Source organism: Ailuropoda melanoleuca, chromosome 7 (genome assembly GCF_002007445.2).
Source record: "Ailuropoda melanoleuca isolate Jingjing chromosome 7, ASM200744v2, whole genome shotgun sequence".
Lineage (NCBI taxonomy): Eukaryota > Metazoa > Chordata > Mammalia > Carnivora > Ursidae > Ailuropoda > Ailuropoda melanoleuca.
In genome coordinates this window covers 30,186,787-30,203,873 of record NC_048224.1, presented here as the reverse complement: position 1 = coordinate 30,203,873, position 17,087 = coordinate 30,186,787, and the positions used below count along the sequence as shown (strand labels likewise).

The 17,087-nt window shown below is 43.6% G+C and overlaps 1 protein-coding gene and 1 pseudogene across 6 annotated transcripts in view; one reads left to right on the top strand and one right to left on the bottom strand.

Annotated features, from left to right (window-relative positions):
* The window catches only part of INVS (inversin), a 157,482-nt gene that overhangs the window by 35,776 nt on the left and 104,619 nt on the right, over positions 1 to 17,087 (bottom strand). For all 6 annotated transcript variants that reach the window (XM_034664199.1, XM_034664198.1, XM_034664202.1 and 3 more), the window contains exon 12: positions 8,734 to 8,946. In XM_034664199.1, coding sequence (XP_034520090.1) covers positions 8,734 to 8,946 — 213 coding nt within the window. The remainder of the gene's footprint in view (positions 1 to 8,733; positions 8,947 to 17,087) is intronic.
* LOC109491033 lies at positions 4,776 to 8,273 on the top strand (annotated as a pseudogene).

The following is a 17,087-nucleotide window of genomic DNA, read 5'->3' as shown; positions in this document are numbered from 1 at the left end:
AGATTCTCTCTCTTCCTCTGCCCCTTCCCCACCCCCACCTCCACTTCTCAAAAAAAAAAAAAATGAATTGGGTCATATGAAGAAACTGCTAATATCACATCAGAGGAGCCATTAACAGCATTTCAAACTAGCTTTGGATGTAGCTTTTAGTTCTAAACTGTCAGACTCAGTAATTGTCCTGAAATTTAAGTATTTTTTCCTCCAACTAATTTATTACAGAATGTCGAAGATCTAGTAATCTTCATGGGGGTTATGCTATAAACTTGACCTATTTTCATCAAGTTTGGAAACAAATACCAGAGAAAGAACCAATGCTATTCTAGTTTATATGAAAAATTGAGAAAAAAAAGTCCTGTCTATGCACAGCAAGTAACATTTTAGGCAGGAAATTTACTAACATGGCAGAATCTTAATGCATAAAATAGTCTTGCCTTGTCCTTTCTTTTTTTCTATTATCTTAAGGGAAATTGACCAGATAAGAGTTTTCAATGGGCTGCCAATTAGTCTGGTTTGTACTGCCTTTTCTGGAGCAATGTTTGCAGCTCCGCAGAGGCTCACAGTATAAAAAAGTGAGAAAGTCAACTGAAGATGATGAGGTCCTCGACAATGTCCGTTTCAGGTCCTGTGCATCACAAAGAGTCTCCAAGCTGTGGGCTGAGGAACCGGGTGTGTCACCCTGGGGAGAAAAGATGTAAGGGCCACATTGCTCCTGCAGATCTCTGAAGGGCCACTGGGAGGCAGCAACATGGCCCGGAGTCCCCCCCAACCAGACCTGAGTCCCAAGGATGGGGATTTCTACAAATGAGCAGCCTAGATGACAACTGCAGAAATGGGCCAAGAAGAAACTCAGTGATGGGGGCACTTGGGGGGCTCAGTCTTTAAGCGTCTGCCTTTGGCTCGGGTCATGAACCCCTGCATCGGGCTCCCTGCTCAGCAGGAAGCCTGCTTCTCCCTCTCCCACTCCCCCTGCTCGTGTTCCCTCTCTCGCTGTCTCTCTCTCTGTCAAATAAATGGATAAAATCTTTAAAAAAAAGATAGAAAGAAAGAAGGGGAGAAAGAAAGAAAGGGAGAAAGAAGAAAGAAAGAAAAAGAAAGAAAGAAAGAAAGAAAGAAAGAAAGAAAGAAAGAAAGAAAGGCAGTGATCAAAAGATTACTCGGGGACACCTGGGTGGCTCAGTTGGTTAGGCGTCTGGCTTTGGCTCTGGTCATGGTCCCAGGATCCTGGGATTGAGTCCCGTGTAGGGCTCCCTGCTCAGCGGGGAGTCTGCTCTTCCCTTTGCCCCTCCCCACTGCTTGTGCTCTCTCTCTCATACAAAAATAAATAAAATCTTAAAAAAAAAAAAAGATTGCTTGATGGGCAGAGAGTCAGACCAAGGGCCATAACTTAAATGACTCGAACGTCTGATGTCTTCAGCATCTCAGGACTGGGGTGTGTTTGTTTGCACAATGTTCACAGACCCACCTCTGGGCCTGGACAGTGTGAGTCCTGGAAGGCGATGCTGTTTTCTACTCTCCAATGTGGCTTCCACAGAGAGTTGTATTTTCCCAGTCGCGACAAGAAAAAATTAATTCTGTCAGACACTGCAAAAAGCAGCAGGCTCTTCCCCTTTGCAGTGGAGCATTCCGGCCGCCATTGCTATGCGGGCAGGACCTCAGAGACGTTTGAAAGATGGGATTAAAATGGCTCTCACAGAAAAGGGACGTCTACTTACCAGGTCCTGTTGTACCAATTCAACGGGGCTTCGCCCTAATGACATTCTTGTGGATAGTCTTGGTATAGGCTTGGAACCAACTAATATTCTTACTTTTCTCAAAAAGTTTGGAGGAACGTGGTGTGCTCTGCCATGTTAGTTACCTTGGAGAGTAATAGGAGGATCTTCTATTAAACTGTGCTGCGGAATGGATGATGGGGGCTTGACACCACTCTTTCAACAATTCCTGGAAACGATACGGGAACAACCGAACAAGCACTGGGGTGAGAGAAGACCTGAGTAGGGGCCCGGTTCTGGTTACACTAATGCGTAGAAGTAAAAGAAAGTAAAAAATTTTTAAAAAGAAGAAGGGCTGTTCCATGCTGGCCTATCAAGATGGGCGCTAGCAGCTGGAGACAGCCTCCAGCCTAAGTGTGGCTGGTTGGAACCCTGGCTTAGGGCAGGGTTGAGATTCACAGGCCATCTTTCCCCTTTACTGGCTGTGATTTCAGGAACGCTAATCTCTGTGAAACCCCATCTGTGAAATGAGATTGAGGATAGCTGCCCTGTCTACCTTACCAAATGATTGGGTGGGCTGAATGAACTAACACATAAGAACTTTGTAAGCTGTAAAGCACTATATAAATATAATTGATCACTATTACTTTTATATAAAGCTCTTAAGATAAAGCTTCCCTGTGACAGGATCTGGTTAGAAGTGAAGAAATTAGTGTTTGGCATGAGTACTGTGCAGTCTGAGAGCTGAAGGGCTGGCCTAATGATATTTTCAGAAATGCTCATTGATGAAACCACACAACTCCCTTTTCTGTGAGAGCCATTTTATTATTTTTTTAAGATTTTATTTATTAATTTGAGAGAGCCAGTGAGCAAGAGAGAGCATAAGCTGGGGGAGGGGCAGAGGGAGAGGGAGGAGCAGACTCCCCGATGAGCAGGGAGCCTGCCATGGGACTCGATCCCAGGACCCTGAGATTATGACCTGAGCCGAAGGCAGGTGCTTCACTGACTGAGCCACCCAGGTGCCCTGTGAGAGCCATTTTAATCCTATTTCTCCGACCTGTCGTAGGTCCCGCATTCATGGCCGTGGAAACGTACACACTGCACTGGAATGGGAAAAAGCCTGCTTATTTCTGCAGTGTCTGACAGAATTTTCTTCTTCTCAAAACTGGGCACGTACCACTTTCTGCGGAAGCCACGTATTGGGGGCTCATGTTGGAGTAAATGCAGTGGTGAACCCATTTGCTCTTATGCTTCTTTTAAAAATCAGAATAAAGAACTATCATAAACCTGTCAAATGGTAATTTGCTCATGATAAATATGGAGGGAGCTAGTAAGCCAAATGCACAAATCTAGAAGCACCAGTGTGTGTTATGAGGATAAATGGAACATCAGTGTATTTCCTGCCTGAGTGAGGCAAACAAATTAAGGTGGATATACTTTCAGAGATTCACAGAATTGAAGGGGACCGAAGAGAGTATGTGGCCCAAGCGTCCCACTTGGCTGAGGGGGAAACTAAGGTCTAGAATGAAAAATGACTCATGTAAGGTTTCAGACTCCCTGTAGGGGCAGTGATTGGACATTTATGATTAAGTGCTTATTAAACATCAGGTATTTTAAGACACTGGAGATATGGAGACACACAGTATAATCCCTGATCCCAAGGGATTGACAATCTAGCGGGGAGTCAGACCCATTCATTCCCACAGATCGTTCTGCATGGGATGGGTTCTAGATGTGATAGGGGCTAGCAGACAGGTATCTACACAGAGCTGTGGGGGATGTGGGAGGCAGTAACTACAGTGGAAAAAAAAAACACCTAGAAAGAATGTCAAAATGAGAAAGGGAAGTGAGAGGTTGTTTGAGGCAGAGGCAAGAGCACGAGGAAGGGCATGCAACCCAGCTCTCACAGAATCTTTGACTCAGAAGAGATCTCAAAGACTAGTTCTTTATATAATTTAAAAAATTCCTTGTATATTATCCTGGAGAGATGATAATTCCATTTCAGTTGGAACATTTCCAGTGAGAAGAAACTGATTACCTCAGAAGACAGAAAAGTTTCCGCTCTAACCTTTTCAGTTGGTATTGCTCTGTACGTAGGGGGGCTGTGAGATTCTGTCTCTTCACTGTCACTGAATACCAGGCTGAGGAATATCTGGGCTCTGACTTCCTCTTGAAGGAATAAGAAAATGTCATGTGTCTTAGAACCTTTGACTTACAGAATGTTAGAGCTGGGCGGGTGGGGGAGCTCAGATATCATTTAGTCAAATGGTTTTTAAAAATCTCTTTGTGACTCATGGACCTTCTTTGAGATTGTGATAAAAAATACATAGATCTTCACTACCCAAAATGTACATATGCTCATGATATACAAACCACTGCATTTAGTTTTGGGGTATTCATGGAGCCTCAAAGACCATCCTGGATTAAGAAATCTTTTCATTTTATTAATGGGAAACTGAGGCTTGGAGAAGTGGGATGGCATGGAGTAGAATCATGGGAGTGATTCCCCATGGATCGGACTGCAGTATGAGCAGAAGAGTCAGGCCCCTGGGTCAACTCTGCAAAAACCCAATGACAAATTGAAGGTGTGCAGGGAAACGGGCTGCAACTGCATCTATTGTGAAGAGAAAAGGAGACTTGGGGTAGGAGTGGGGGGTGCCCACTCTAATGATCTGAAAGTTGGTTTATGGGAAAGGGTTTAGATTTTCTCTTTTGCTTTAAGGGGTATCTCAAGACCAAAAGGCAGAAAAGAACTTCTGCCAGATAGAACTGTCCATGACTGGAATGTGCTGCTTGAATTCTTTGTCACTCGACTTTTTGAGGACACAGAACAACCTCCTTAGAGGGACTGTGGTATCACAAGAGTTTGAACTGGGTGACCCAAACTGGACTTGATTATGTACCTCTGGGAGACCCATGCAATCTTATACCGTAGCTGGGAAGCAGCTCAGGTCTCCCAGAGAGCATGGAAAGTTCTGGAAAGTGAAATGTGAGGAAGTGAGGCAAACTCAGGATGGCTGAGCCCTCAGGTGTGAGGGTGGGGGAGGGAGGTAGTCGTGCAAAGGAATGGGCCTTGGAGATAAAAGTGGAAGCAGAATGGTGAAGGGTCTTATTGTAGCACCATGGATGGGATTCAAGAGTGATGATGGCACACTGCGGCGGGACGGAAGATGGAGGCAAGAGCATAGTTCGAGAGAAATTCACAGAATCAATGGCGGCAGCAGCCGCAGGGAAATAAGGAGGTGAGAAGAGAGACTGGCCGTGGTGGTGAGCTGCAGGTTTCACGGTGAGTCTGAAGTGACAGAGACAACAGGACACACCAATGGAAAGTGCTGGCAAGTCACAAGACGACAGTAAAGTGGAAATGCCCGGTAGGCAACTGGTGATGTGGAATCAGAGTTCTAGGAGGTCAGGATGTGAGGCCGGCTGATGGACTGTCCACAGAGATGAAGTCACTCAAGTTTCAACGGGAGATACCTTTCCAGTGGAAGAGAGTGGAGCATGAGGAGACGTCTAAGGAGCAAGTGTGCAGAGCTGACCTCAGCGAGGACGTGGTGTGATTAAGAAGACGGGAGAAGGAAGAGGCAGAAGACAGCCGAGATTCGAGAGTGAAATAGAAACCTGGCGAAAAAGAAGCTTCCGGGGAGGAGAGGGAGCAACATAAATACAGTCTTGTCTCGCGTGCATTCTGCCGTGTGCTGTGGCAGGTCGATGACAGCCGTTCGCTTTGGCAACAACACAGGCGGTGCAGCGTGAGCTATAAAGTGCTTTCAAGTGGATTATAGCTATTTCTTAAATGGTATTTTCTAAAAAAAAATGCCTTGGAAAATATGACTAAAACTTCGCTCTCTCTCAATTTCTCTATCAGTAAATTAGAAGTCATTTTAAGTTTAATAAGTTCCCTTCACATCGTTGCTTTAAGGAAGGTGGCCTGTGCCATGCTAACATGCCTCACCGGGAAAGCTACACCCCAGTGACAGGACGTGCCTGGGTCGCCTTGGCCAGGGAGGCGGCAGCAGCAAGGACTGAAGTTAACATTCGGATTTTTGTTCTTTAAAGCAAAAACCAAAGCCAAAATTAAACCCTGACTCAGACCTTAAGAAATAACTTTTGAGAAATAAAATTAAAACAAATGAAATCAGTTTCTTTTCCATTTAAATATTTCCCTTGGAGCTCTGTGCCACAAGGACTGTAGGAGGTGATGGTTAGACTGTAAGAAATTTGTTTACTTCCAATAATGACACCTAATAAAGGAAAGACTGTGGCCGAGGAAAAGGAAAGGAGATTGTAAGTTTCCAGTTTGGGCCATTTCAGACATGATCACAGGAAGCACAGCTCCCATGTCAAAGGGGTTTTAAAAATGAGCTTCAGAAACGAAGCACTAAGAACAGGGAGGACGTGCCTTCCATGACAGTGACACCAACCAGGATCACAACTAACGGGGTTGGACTAGACGGCTCCCGAATCCCCTAGCCCTCTCAAGCCCTCGCGGCTGGCAGTCACAGAAGGTCTAGTTAGGAAAAAAAATATATCAGAAGACACTCTTCAAGCATGCCCCGATGTGAAAGCCCTCCCTCTGTATAGGAGATCTTCTGACGGAGGGACTCCTGGTTCCTGGCTCCACACTGATTCGGAAGAGCCCGTCAGAGCTCTCGGCCTGGGCTTGTGGCCTCTGGGAAGCACCGCAGACGAAGGAGAGCAGGGAGATCGTTAACAGCGAAGATTCATTCGGTGGTTTCAGCACACCTGGGGAGTGCCTACGAATCAGCTGGTCTAACCTATCATGTCTCACAGACGGAAACACCGAGACCCAGAGAGAGAAATGCTGTGTTCAACCACAGACCCTCTCTTCTGCTGGAGAGGGAGTCTGGGGACCCCAGGGCCCCCTCCCTGCAATAATACAGTGGAATGTATGTGGACGAATGGGCTCCTTTTAGGGGGGACATACAAAGTCAGTCACAGTGGCCTTTGTAGAGGCAACCTCACATTCAGGCAGGCAGGACTTCCAATTCTGAAAACCGATTCTCACATGTTAAAACTGGAGTTTATGAAAACATCAGAGGGAGAAACAACATTCTAACCCTTGTAGAGAATATTTAACTTGCAACTCGGGATAATGTGCCACGTGTATTACCCACTTAGAGATGTCACTCTTGTGCAGGGAACTTTTATAAGGCTTGAAAAAGAGGCATGTAAAGGAGCCTTAGGTTAAACTGGATTCTTTGGCGAAAGTGAAGAGAAGAGAGCCTCCTAAGAGAACAGTGCAAGATCAGATTTCCTAGGAAGCCGCTAACTGTGGTAGCTTCACTCAAAGACACGGAGGTCTTCCTGTCGGTCTCATCTACTCAATGCTGCCATGATGGTTAGCACCCCAGTTCACAGTGGTATTTAACGTTTCACTAAAATGGTTATCCTGCCTTTGGTTATTATTTTAAATTATTATTTATTACACTTATGCTTCCCCCTGGTGGGCAAGATATGGAAGGATTCAAGATCTGGAGACTTTCAAGGTACAGCCAGGAAGCTACGGTCAAGAATCTTCCTGTTGTCTTTCCCGTCAGAGGCTGTGGCATCTACACCCACCGATGCGACATTCTCCTGCTATTTAAAGTCCCCAACAGGAGTTCTCATGAATTCTCCCAGGAGACACTGCTCTTCTTCTTCCCCTAAGCAGCCTGAGGTGATCTCTGAAAACGGTTCACTCTTCACTCGACCCAGAAAACCCTACAAAATCACGCAAATCAAGAGGTTCAAATCATCGTGTTCACTTTAAGAACACGCGAGAAACTGCCCAGGCCATCAGGGGTATGCATATCCGAAAAGCACACTTTGCAGAAGCAATGTGTGCCATTCCGTCATGACAATAGTGAAGCTGGTAGGTGTGCCCCGGCCAAACAGTGGGGCTGGACACAGGGTCGGTGGCCCAAGAAGAGTGCTGAATTTTCCTCCCACATGCCTAAAAATGCAGACAGTAATGCTGAACTGAAGGGTTTAGGTACAGATTCTCTGGTCCTGAAGCACATCCATGTGAACAAAGCCCCCAGGATGGGGCACAGAACTTACAGGGCTCGTGGTCAGATGAACCCACACACGCACGCTCCCTGCCACATTGAGACGATCCTTACCAAAAAAGAGCACATTGTTCCTAAACGAGAAGAGAAGGTTGCACAGAAGAAAAAGATACCCTGGAAGACACTGAAGAAACAAAAACTTATGGCCTGGGAGTCAATTCTACATAGAATAAATGCAAATAAAAGTAAGTAAGTAAGTAAGTAAATAAATAAATAAATAAATAAAGTACCCAACAAAGGTATCCAAGAAGGAAAACCAAAGCATAATCTAAAAATCAATCATTTATGGTAAAATAATCAGTGTATATATAAGAGGCACAAATGACTATTTTACACATTCTGTATCATTATCCAAACAAGTGTGAGGTCCTTGAAGCAACAACCACTTTGCTTTCAGTCGCTATTTTTTCCAAAGGCTCCAGCCAGAGTTTTGTATGCACCATAAGAATTCAGCCCATGTTTCTTGAATGAGTGACATTAGTTGGTACAGATTTGTGGAGGAATAGGTGGGGAGGACAAGTTATTTACATAAGCTGTTGCTTTAATCGAATCAAAACCAGACGCTTCTGGTGCAGTAGGCCAGATCCTGGAGTCGGCTTCCTGTGGAGGGGCAGGAGAGGTAGGAGGGGAGCAGCCCCGTCCTCGCAGCTTCCTGTAGGTACCCTCCCACCCCCGCTCCTTGCCAGGGTGGCTGTGGTGGTGGTGTGTCCCTGAGTGGGCACATCAGGGGCCAACATGCAGGCACCGCCACCGAGCAGAGATGAGGCCTTCGTCCTTCCCTGCAGCCACAGTACTCTGCAGGCCCGGTGGGCAGAAGCGGAGAGGTGGCACGGGTCCAGGCATCAGCGTTATTTCAGATCCTCTCCTAACTCCCGCTCCTGGCTGCTCCCCACCCGCCCCCTTCCACCCTGATTCCTGGAGGTGAAAGAACAGTCTCCACAGCTCAGACTTACTTGGCAGCGGCATCTTTCCTCAACTGTTCATGCTTCATGAGGAGATTTTTCCGGTCTCGGAAGGCTTTCCTGACCTTGTAGCCTTTGTAGACCGCCTGGATTTTGAAGGCGGCGATGTCCTGAATGGCTGCGATGGACAGGGCGCCGTGCTCCAGCATGAACTGGATCACTTCATGGCGCTCGCCCAGCAGAGCGTAGTCAAGGGGCGTGTACCTGGAGCAGGAAGGGACTTTGTAAGTGCTGGAATGTAATTCGGGGTACAGTGAAGCCGGCAATTTATGCAGCAGAAGGAAGTCGCATGGTGGGATGGGGACTGTTCCTCAAGCAAGGCTATGGTCTGTACCCCGGGGCTGTTCCTTTTTTCTCTGAGGGGACAAAACACAAGGGTGGATCTGGGTAGGGGCTTTGTGGTGTTGACCGTGATGATTCCTGAGTCTTGCTTGCTGGCTCACAAACGGGGGGGCTATGGGAACACGTGATCCCTTTTCTTCTTCCCCATGTGCCAGACAATACCCCACTCTGATCTGAAAAAGTAGTGAGAGATTCATAAGTTTAAGCCCAGGATTACTGAGAGTTAATGCTTACGAAGTAAAAAATACATCTCCAGATGGAGGGATTTAGTCTATGATGGGGACGGCCCTTTAAATCAGAAAGCGTGGATTATTAAGTAGTGTTGGGACAACTGCATAGTGATCTGGAAAAAAAAAAGATTCTTATATCACCTTCTATACCAAAATGAATTCTGGATGAACCAAAGACCTCAGCAGAGAAAAAGAAACCATGAAAGTACTAGAAGAAACCATGGAAGATTTTTTACAAGTTGGGATAGGAAGGTCTCTTCTAATAAAAATGATACAAAACTCAAACCATAACAGAAGAATGATAAATCCAACTATATAAAAATAACAAAATTTTGCAGGGCAAAAAACACCAAAAACAAAGATAAAAGATAGTCCCCAGAACAGGAAATACTAATGGCTCCTAAATATACAGAAATATGTTCCACCTCACTCATGTAAGAGAAATACACATTAAGATGAACAAAGAGAGTACTTTAATGACCAGATTAATGAAGATCAGAAAGTTTAATAACACACTGTGCTGGCAAGGCTGTGGACAGACAGGCTCTCTGTATGCTACCTGAATCTTCAGAGAGAACAATTTAGGAAGACCTATCAAAATTATTCATGCATCTGCCCTTCAACATGTCCCTTGCAGGCATATATCCCACAGACCTGCTCTCATGTGTGAGATGCTTTCTGCACAAGGGTATTCACAGAAGCGTAGTTTGAAATAATGGAAGAGTGGAGACGACCTCAGTATCCATTAATAGAGCGCCGCTTACATTGAGTACAGGCCATTCGTGTGATGTGGTCTTCTGTGTGATGCAGCCAGAGCTGTGCTGTGGCATATGAATAAATAAGGAACAATGTCCATGGTATCTCGTTACATGAAGAAAAAGAAAAAAAAAATGAAGAAAGGAGCAGGACTGGGGCACCTAGGTGGCTTAGTCAGTTAAGTGTCTGACTCTTGATTTCCGCTCAGGTCATGATCTCACGGTTGTGAGGCAGAGCCTGGTGTCAGGCTCCACGCTGAGTGTAGAGTCTGCTTAAGACTCTCTCTCTCCCAGAAAACCCAAAAGACTCCACCCCAAAACTGTTAGAACTCATACAGGAATTCAGTAAAGTGGCAGGGTATAAAATCAATGCACAGAGATCAGCTGCATTTCTAAACACCAACAATGAGATAGAAGAAAGAGAAATTAAGGAGTTGATCCCATTTACAATTGCACCCCAAACCATAAGATACCTAGGAATAAATCTAACCAAAGAGCCAAAGAATCTATACTCAGAAAACTACAGAATACTCACGAAAGAAACTGAGGAAGACAGAAAGAAATGGAAAAATGTTCCATGCTCATGGATTGGAAGAACAAATATTTTGAAAATGTCTATGCTACCTAGAGCAATCTACATATTTAATGCAATCCCTATGAAGCAGAAAAGCAGGAAAGAATATCCAATAAAAAAAGACAGTCTTTTCAACAAGTGGTATTGGGAATATTGGACAGCCACATGCAGAAGAATGAAACTGGACCAGTTCCCTACACCATACACAAAAATAGACTCAAAATGGATGAAAGACCTAACTGTGAGACAGGAATCCATCAAAATCCTTGAGGAGAACAGGCAGCAACCTCTTCGACCTCAGCCGCAGCAACTTCTTCCTAGACACATCACCAAAGGCAAGGGAAACAAGGGCAAAAATGAACTACTGGGACTTCATCAAGATAAAAAGCTTTTGCACAGCAAAGGAAAACAGTCGACAAAACCAAAAGACAACCAACAGAATGGGAGAAGATATTTGCAAATGACATATCAGTTAAAGGGCTAGTACCCAAAATCGATAAAGAACTTACCAACCTCAACACCCAAGGAACAAATAATCCAATCAAGAAATGGGCAGAAGACATGAACAGACATATGAAAAAGTGGTCAACATCACTTGGCATCAGGGAAGTACAAATCAAAACCATAATGAGATACCACCTCACACCAGTCAGAATGGCTAAAATTAATAAGTCAGGAAATGACTGATGTTGGTGAGGATGAGGAGAAAGGGGAACCCTCCTACACCATTGGTGGGAATGCAAGCTGGTGCAGCCACTCTGGAAAACAGTGTGGATGTTCCTCAAAAAGTTGAAAATAGAGCTACCGTACGACCCAGCAATTGCACCACTGGGTATTTACCCCAAAGATACAAATGTAGTGATCCGAAGGGGCACCTGCACCCCAATGTTTATAGCAGCGATGTCCACAATAGCCAAACTATGGAAAGAGCTCAGATGTCCATCGACAGAAGAATGAATAAAGAAGACGTGGTATACATATGCAACGGAATATTATGCAGCCATCAAAAAATGAAATCTTGCCCTTTGCAACAATGTAGATAGAACTAGAGGGTGTTATGCTAAGTGAAATAAGTCAATCAGAGGAAGACAATTATCATATGATCTCACTGATATGCATAATTTGAGAAACAAGGCAGAGAATCATAGCGGAAGAGGGGAAAAAATGAAGCAAGAAGAAACCAGAGAGGGAGACAAACCATAACAGACTCTTAATCTCAGGAAACAAATTGAGGGTTGCTGGAGTGGAGGGGGTGGAAGGGCTGGGATGGCTGGGTGATGGACATTGGGCAGGGTATGTGTTGTGGTGCGTGCTGTGTATTGTGTAAGACTGATGAATCACAGACCTGTACCCCTGAAACAAATAATACATTGTATGTTAATTTAAAAAAAAAAAGATTCTTCCTCTCCCTCTGCCCCTCCCCCCAGGTGTCGCCCACTCTCTAAATTAAATAAATCTTAAGAAAACCCCAGAGCAGTATTATGGCATGCTCCATTTGTATGAAAAAGAACACACCCCTGAATGGTTATCTATGTAAAATATATCTCTAGAAGTTTACCAACAAACTCATGACAGTAACATCCCTGGGGAGGATGCTGCTTGTCTCAGAGGCAAATGTGGGAGGGACACTTAGTTTTCATGCCTTTTAAATTTTGTCCACTGTGCATACCTTTTTGACAAATACATTATTTAGAAAAGATGAGCTGTATTATCAGATGGTTTTATATTTTAATCTCACCTGGCTACTTTCTAGATGCATAATTTTAGGCAAATTCCTTTCTTACAATATATCTTTTCTATTTTTGGAAATATAAAATAATTGGATAAATATACAGAAGAACATAATGGTCATCTGTATTCCCACCTTTAGAATTAACCAATATTATTATCTCGGCAGGTATTATTTCTTTAAATGATTACTTTGCAATAATGACACATATTTAAAGAATTCAAACAGTGCGAAAAATAGAAAAATTGAAGTGAAAAAAACCAACCCAATTCCACCTTCCAACAGTGGTAATGCTGTCACTTCTTAACCAACTTACCTTTCCTCATTGCAGACTTGGCACAAGGAGGAAAGGAAATAATAAATACAAAGAAGATAACACTGTGCCTGGCATAAAAGAAGCAATTAGTAAATGTCAGCTGCTGTCGTTCTTATGCTAGGACACCCTTGCAGCAGGGTTGGTGACCCCACGGTCGTACATCATCGATATCATTTCCATAGGACCCAAACCAGCAGTTATGACCGCCGAGCGGCTGCTAGGGCCCTGATTCCTGTCTGGGTGGCTGTTACTAATCCAATGCAATCAGAGGTGTTAGGAAGAAATAATCAGCTGATTTATGAGGTGGAAACACTGCTGATTATATGGGTGTATGATTAGACCCAGAAAATCATCCAGTGATTATAGAAATTTTCTCTTTTCAAAACTCACCTGACAGTCATAGTCAGACATAAAAGGAGGAGATTTTTCAATATAAGCAAGGGGAGATTTGGTCACTTCTAGAAGGAAACCGAATTCAGAAAGAAGTCCCAAATGCTAAAATTAAGAAACTCTCATTTTAGGACGTCTTGATTTGCCTCTACTGTCCAGGGACCAGAAGGCCATAAAGTAGAGGTGCCTGCATAAACTTTGGAACATTATTTATAAGTAGATGGCATCCTGTAAATTCAGAAGAACTTAAAAAATTTTCACTTTATGTTCTATTTAAAATTTTATTATTATTATTTAAAATTTTAACTGCAGTGTAGTTGACGTACAGTGCTACATTAGTTTCAGGTGAATGGTGATACAGCGATCAAGAGTAATCACTGTGCATTCTAAAATGCCTTTCAGGACTGTACTCTCCCCACTGGAAAAACCTACCAGAGTCACAGAACTCCATGATAGTAGAGCTAAGCGGAATTTTAGATAAGGTTATTTAGTTTATCACCTTCATTCCATAAATGAGTAAACAGATCCAGAAAGATTAAGCAACTTACGGAAGGTTATGTAACTAGTTCCCTGCAGAACCCAGACCTGAACTAAGACCGTATGACTCCCTGTTCAGTCATCCTCCCACAGCACATCTATCAGTTCTTGAATATAAATCTCCTACAGAATGAAACTGCTTCTCCAATCAACACGCAAGTAACATATGCATTTAGTAAGCTTGATTATCTTTTCTACAATTATGAATACGGAGCTTCTTTCACACAACGTACAAGCACGATTATCAAAATCTGGTTTATGGAAGTCAGGGCTGAGCTCTGCCTTTACTAGATCTCTCAGGGCTTGTGGATGGAAAATTGCATTTCAAATATTTTAAATATCTTTATCATGGAAAAATTGTATTTTTATTAAGAGAAACTTCAAGCGGGGCGGCCTGGGTGGCACAGCGGTTAAGCGCCTGCCTTCGGCTCAGGGCGTGATCCCGGCGTTATGGGTTCGAGCCCCACATCAGGCTCCTCCGCTATGAGCCTGCTTCTTCCTCTCCCACTCCCCTGCTTGTGTTCCCTCTCTCGCTGGCTGTCTCTATCTCTGTTGAATAAATAAATAAAATAAAATCTTTAAAAAAAAAAAAGAGAAACTTCAAGCATAAACAAAAGTAGAAAGAATATAATAACCATTTATATGCTCATTACCCAAATTTAACAAGTAGCAACATTTCTGCCACATTTGCTTCCTTTAACCACTTCCTTATATTTTTGCTGAACTGTTTTAAAGCAAATCCTAGAACTCCTCTATCGTTTCATCTCCCTGCATTTCAGTATTCATTAATAAATAATATGGACATAAGCACGTCATTACGGTATTAGCAAAATTAACAGGACTTCCTCATCAAAATCTAGTACCCATTCCAAATACAAATTTCCCTGATTTTCTCAAAAATGTCTTTTTTATAATTGGTTTATTCAAATTAGGATTCTCTGTCAATTTTTGATTCAGGGAAACACAGTCCAAATATCTAGAAAGACTTTAAGAATGAAGTCTATGCCTTAGTGTGCAGGTACTGACCGTATTGTAATCATTACCACTGAATCTTTCTTCACCCCAAATTCAATTTAGAAACATTCAAGTGCTGTGAATATTCCCATCGATGTCAGAGTATGGCTGTCAGATAGTTATTGACTGAAAGCCAGCAGTAGTTGGCAAAAATTATGTCCATACAGTGCAGAGCAAGTGGTTGGTGTCAATGCATGAGAAGTAAAAATTAGCACTACATTGATGGTAACCAGTCAGGAAACAATGTAGATAAAGACAAGATACAAGATACAATTGGACTTGCCACGCAGAAATGGTCTGATGGGGTGAGTGGAATGCCTAAACTGGAATGTCAATACACATAACAGGCAGTGCTGGGTTCTGACACTTGTACATCAAGGTGCATTGCTGATGAAACATTAGAGGAGACCGGGATGTCGCCACTGTCCACCTTCATCCACAGATTGGCAAGTACAGTTAGGAGGACTTTTCCTGTGGTCTTTTGGTCTGTAATTAACATACGTTTACTCTAGGAGGCAGTAAGCACCTTCATTCATACTCTTCCTTAGGTCTACAATTCAAACCTTACCATAAAAATGGGAATTGAATTACAGAAATAAATGTTTTTTTATTGTTTCCTAAGAAAACAGCAGTCAGGCAGTAAATACTGTTACAGAATAAATCCTTTATAATAGAAATAAATCACCACTAATTCTTAGGATTCTTAATCTTTCACTTTTGTTTTTTTTTTTAAATGTTTCAAAGAGAGAAATCTGCTCACATAGCTGCTTTAATGTCAAAACCTCAGTGCTGAGGATTCTGCTTGGCGTTCCAGGTTCCTTGAATGTCCAAACCCCTAAATTTTAAAGTCTTTTTGGTTTTATAGTTGTCATCTGACAATAGAGAGAGTGAATTCTTTATATAGCCCCTCTCAAAGTGAGACATACTGGTCTGATGTATCTAATTCTGTCTGTACTCAAAGAATTCCAGGAGTGTCTAATGCAGGTGTGTAGCAGGGATGCCTGAGAGCACCAAGCTAACAGAGCAAGCGTTCTCAATGAGCAATTACTTCCTGAAAAGCACTGTGAGCAACACAGAGATGACAATGATCTTCAGGAGTTCTCCGCTAATATGGAGACAGTTTGCATAAAATTAGAATATAAAGTGAAATGTGCCAAGTGCTATGCAAATTCACAGTGTAGGGAAGAACATCATTTGGAACACACGCCTCTGGGATCAGAACAATCTTCTTAGGTGAGACTGCATTTGGATGGAGGAAGGACATGATTAACGTTACATAGGAAATATGGTTTAGGGAGGTTACTTTGGAAGCAGATGAACCGAATGAAGGAAAGTTCGAAGGGAGGAAAACAGCGAGGAGGCATTATAACAGTCCCAGGAACGAGTCAAAGAGGGCAAGATTCAGATGATGGTGCCGGTAATGAAGAGGATGACAGCGGGAACCAAGGAGAGATACCGAGTCTGAAGGACAGGTTTAGAACTCACCGGCCCCCAGGTGACTAACAAAGCCTTGGTGGTAGGTCAGAGAGCCCAAGGAGATGGGCTTGAGAGAAAAAAACCCAGTCCCTGAAGAGTGTTCATATTTAAAAAATAAAAAATGGAAAAGGAGTCAAAATAAATGGAGAAGGAGCAGACATGACTGGCAGAGAATCAGGAAAATACACTGTCACAGAGCTTAGAAAAGATACAGTCTCAGTAAAGTAAAGAAGAGGGGTCAACAGAACCAGGTGATGCAGACAAGCCAGTGAGAGTAGACAGAGGGACCAATGTAGGATTTATCAGTGGGTCTGTCAGTGCCCATTCAACACGGTTTCAGCGTCAGTGTCAGGATGGAAGCCAGACTGTGAAAGCATGACCCGTAAGCAAGAGGAAAAGGGGCAGTGCAGACACTCTGAGAGAAGGAGGGCTTCATAGGCAGAGAAGACAAACCTCAGAAAATAACAGGTGGAGGCCATCATTAATGGGGAGAAGCTCTGAAAGAAGTGGGAGAGATACAGGGGGTTCACCCCAGAAAGGAGGAGTGGGTTTCCTGAGGCAGGTGGCCTAGAGAAAGTTCCTCCTTCTCCACAAGGTCTCCCATCTCCTGAAAGAACTGGTGGCGGCTATGGGGGAGGGGGGCATGGTGTCATAAGGGGAGCCACTGCAGTTACAACATCCACGAATGAGGACAACCAAGGCACAGACCTGGCTGGGTGGGGCTCAGGTGTGGAAGTTTCATCACAAATTTGGTTGTCACCTACAGAGGATCAGAATCTCCATTGATCCAAGACTGCCAAGAATCTCACTTGCTTAGATTTCACACTATGTCTGGTCCTTTTTATGGGGCCTGGGCCCTTGGGCATAACTCCAGCCTAGTTCTGTGAATCCTGTATTATTCAGTCATCTCACTTCTCCTTATTTTTTCATGGCACATGGTGGCACCTCAGTCCACTACCTGATAATATTCCGTTCATCAAGA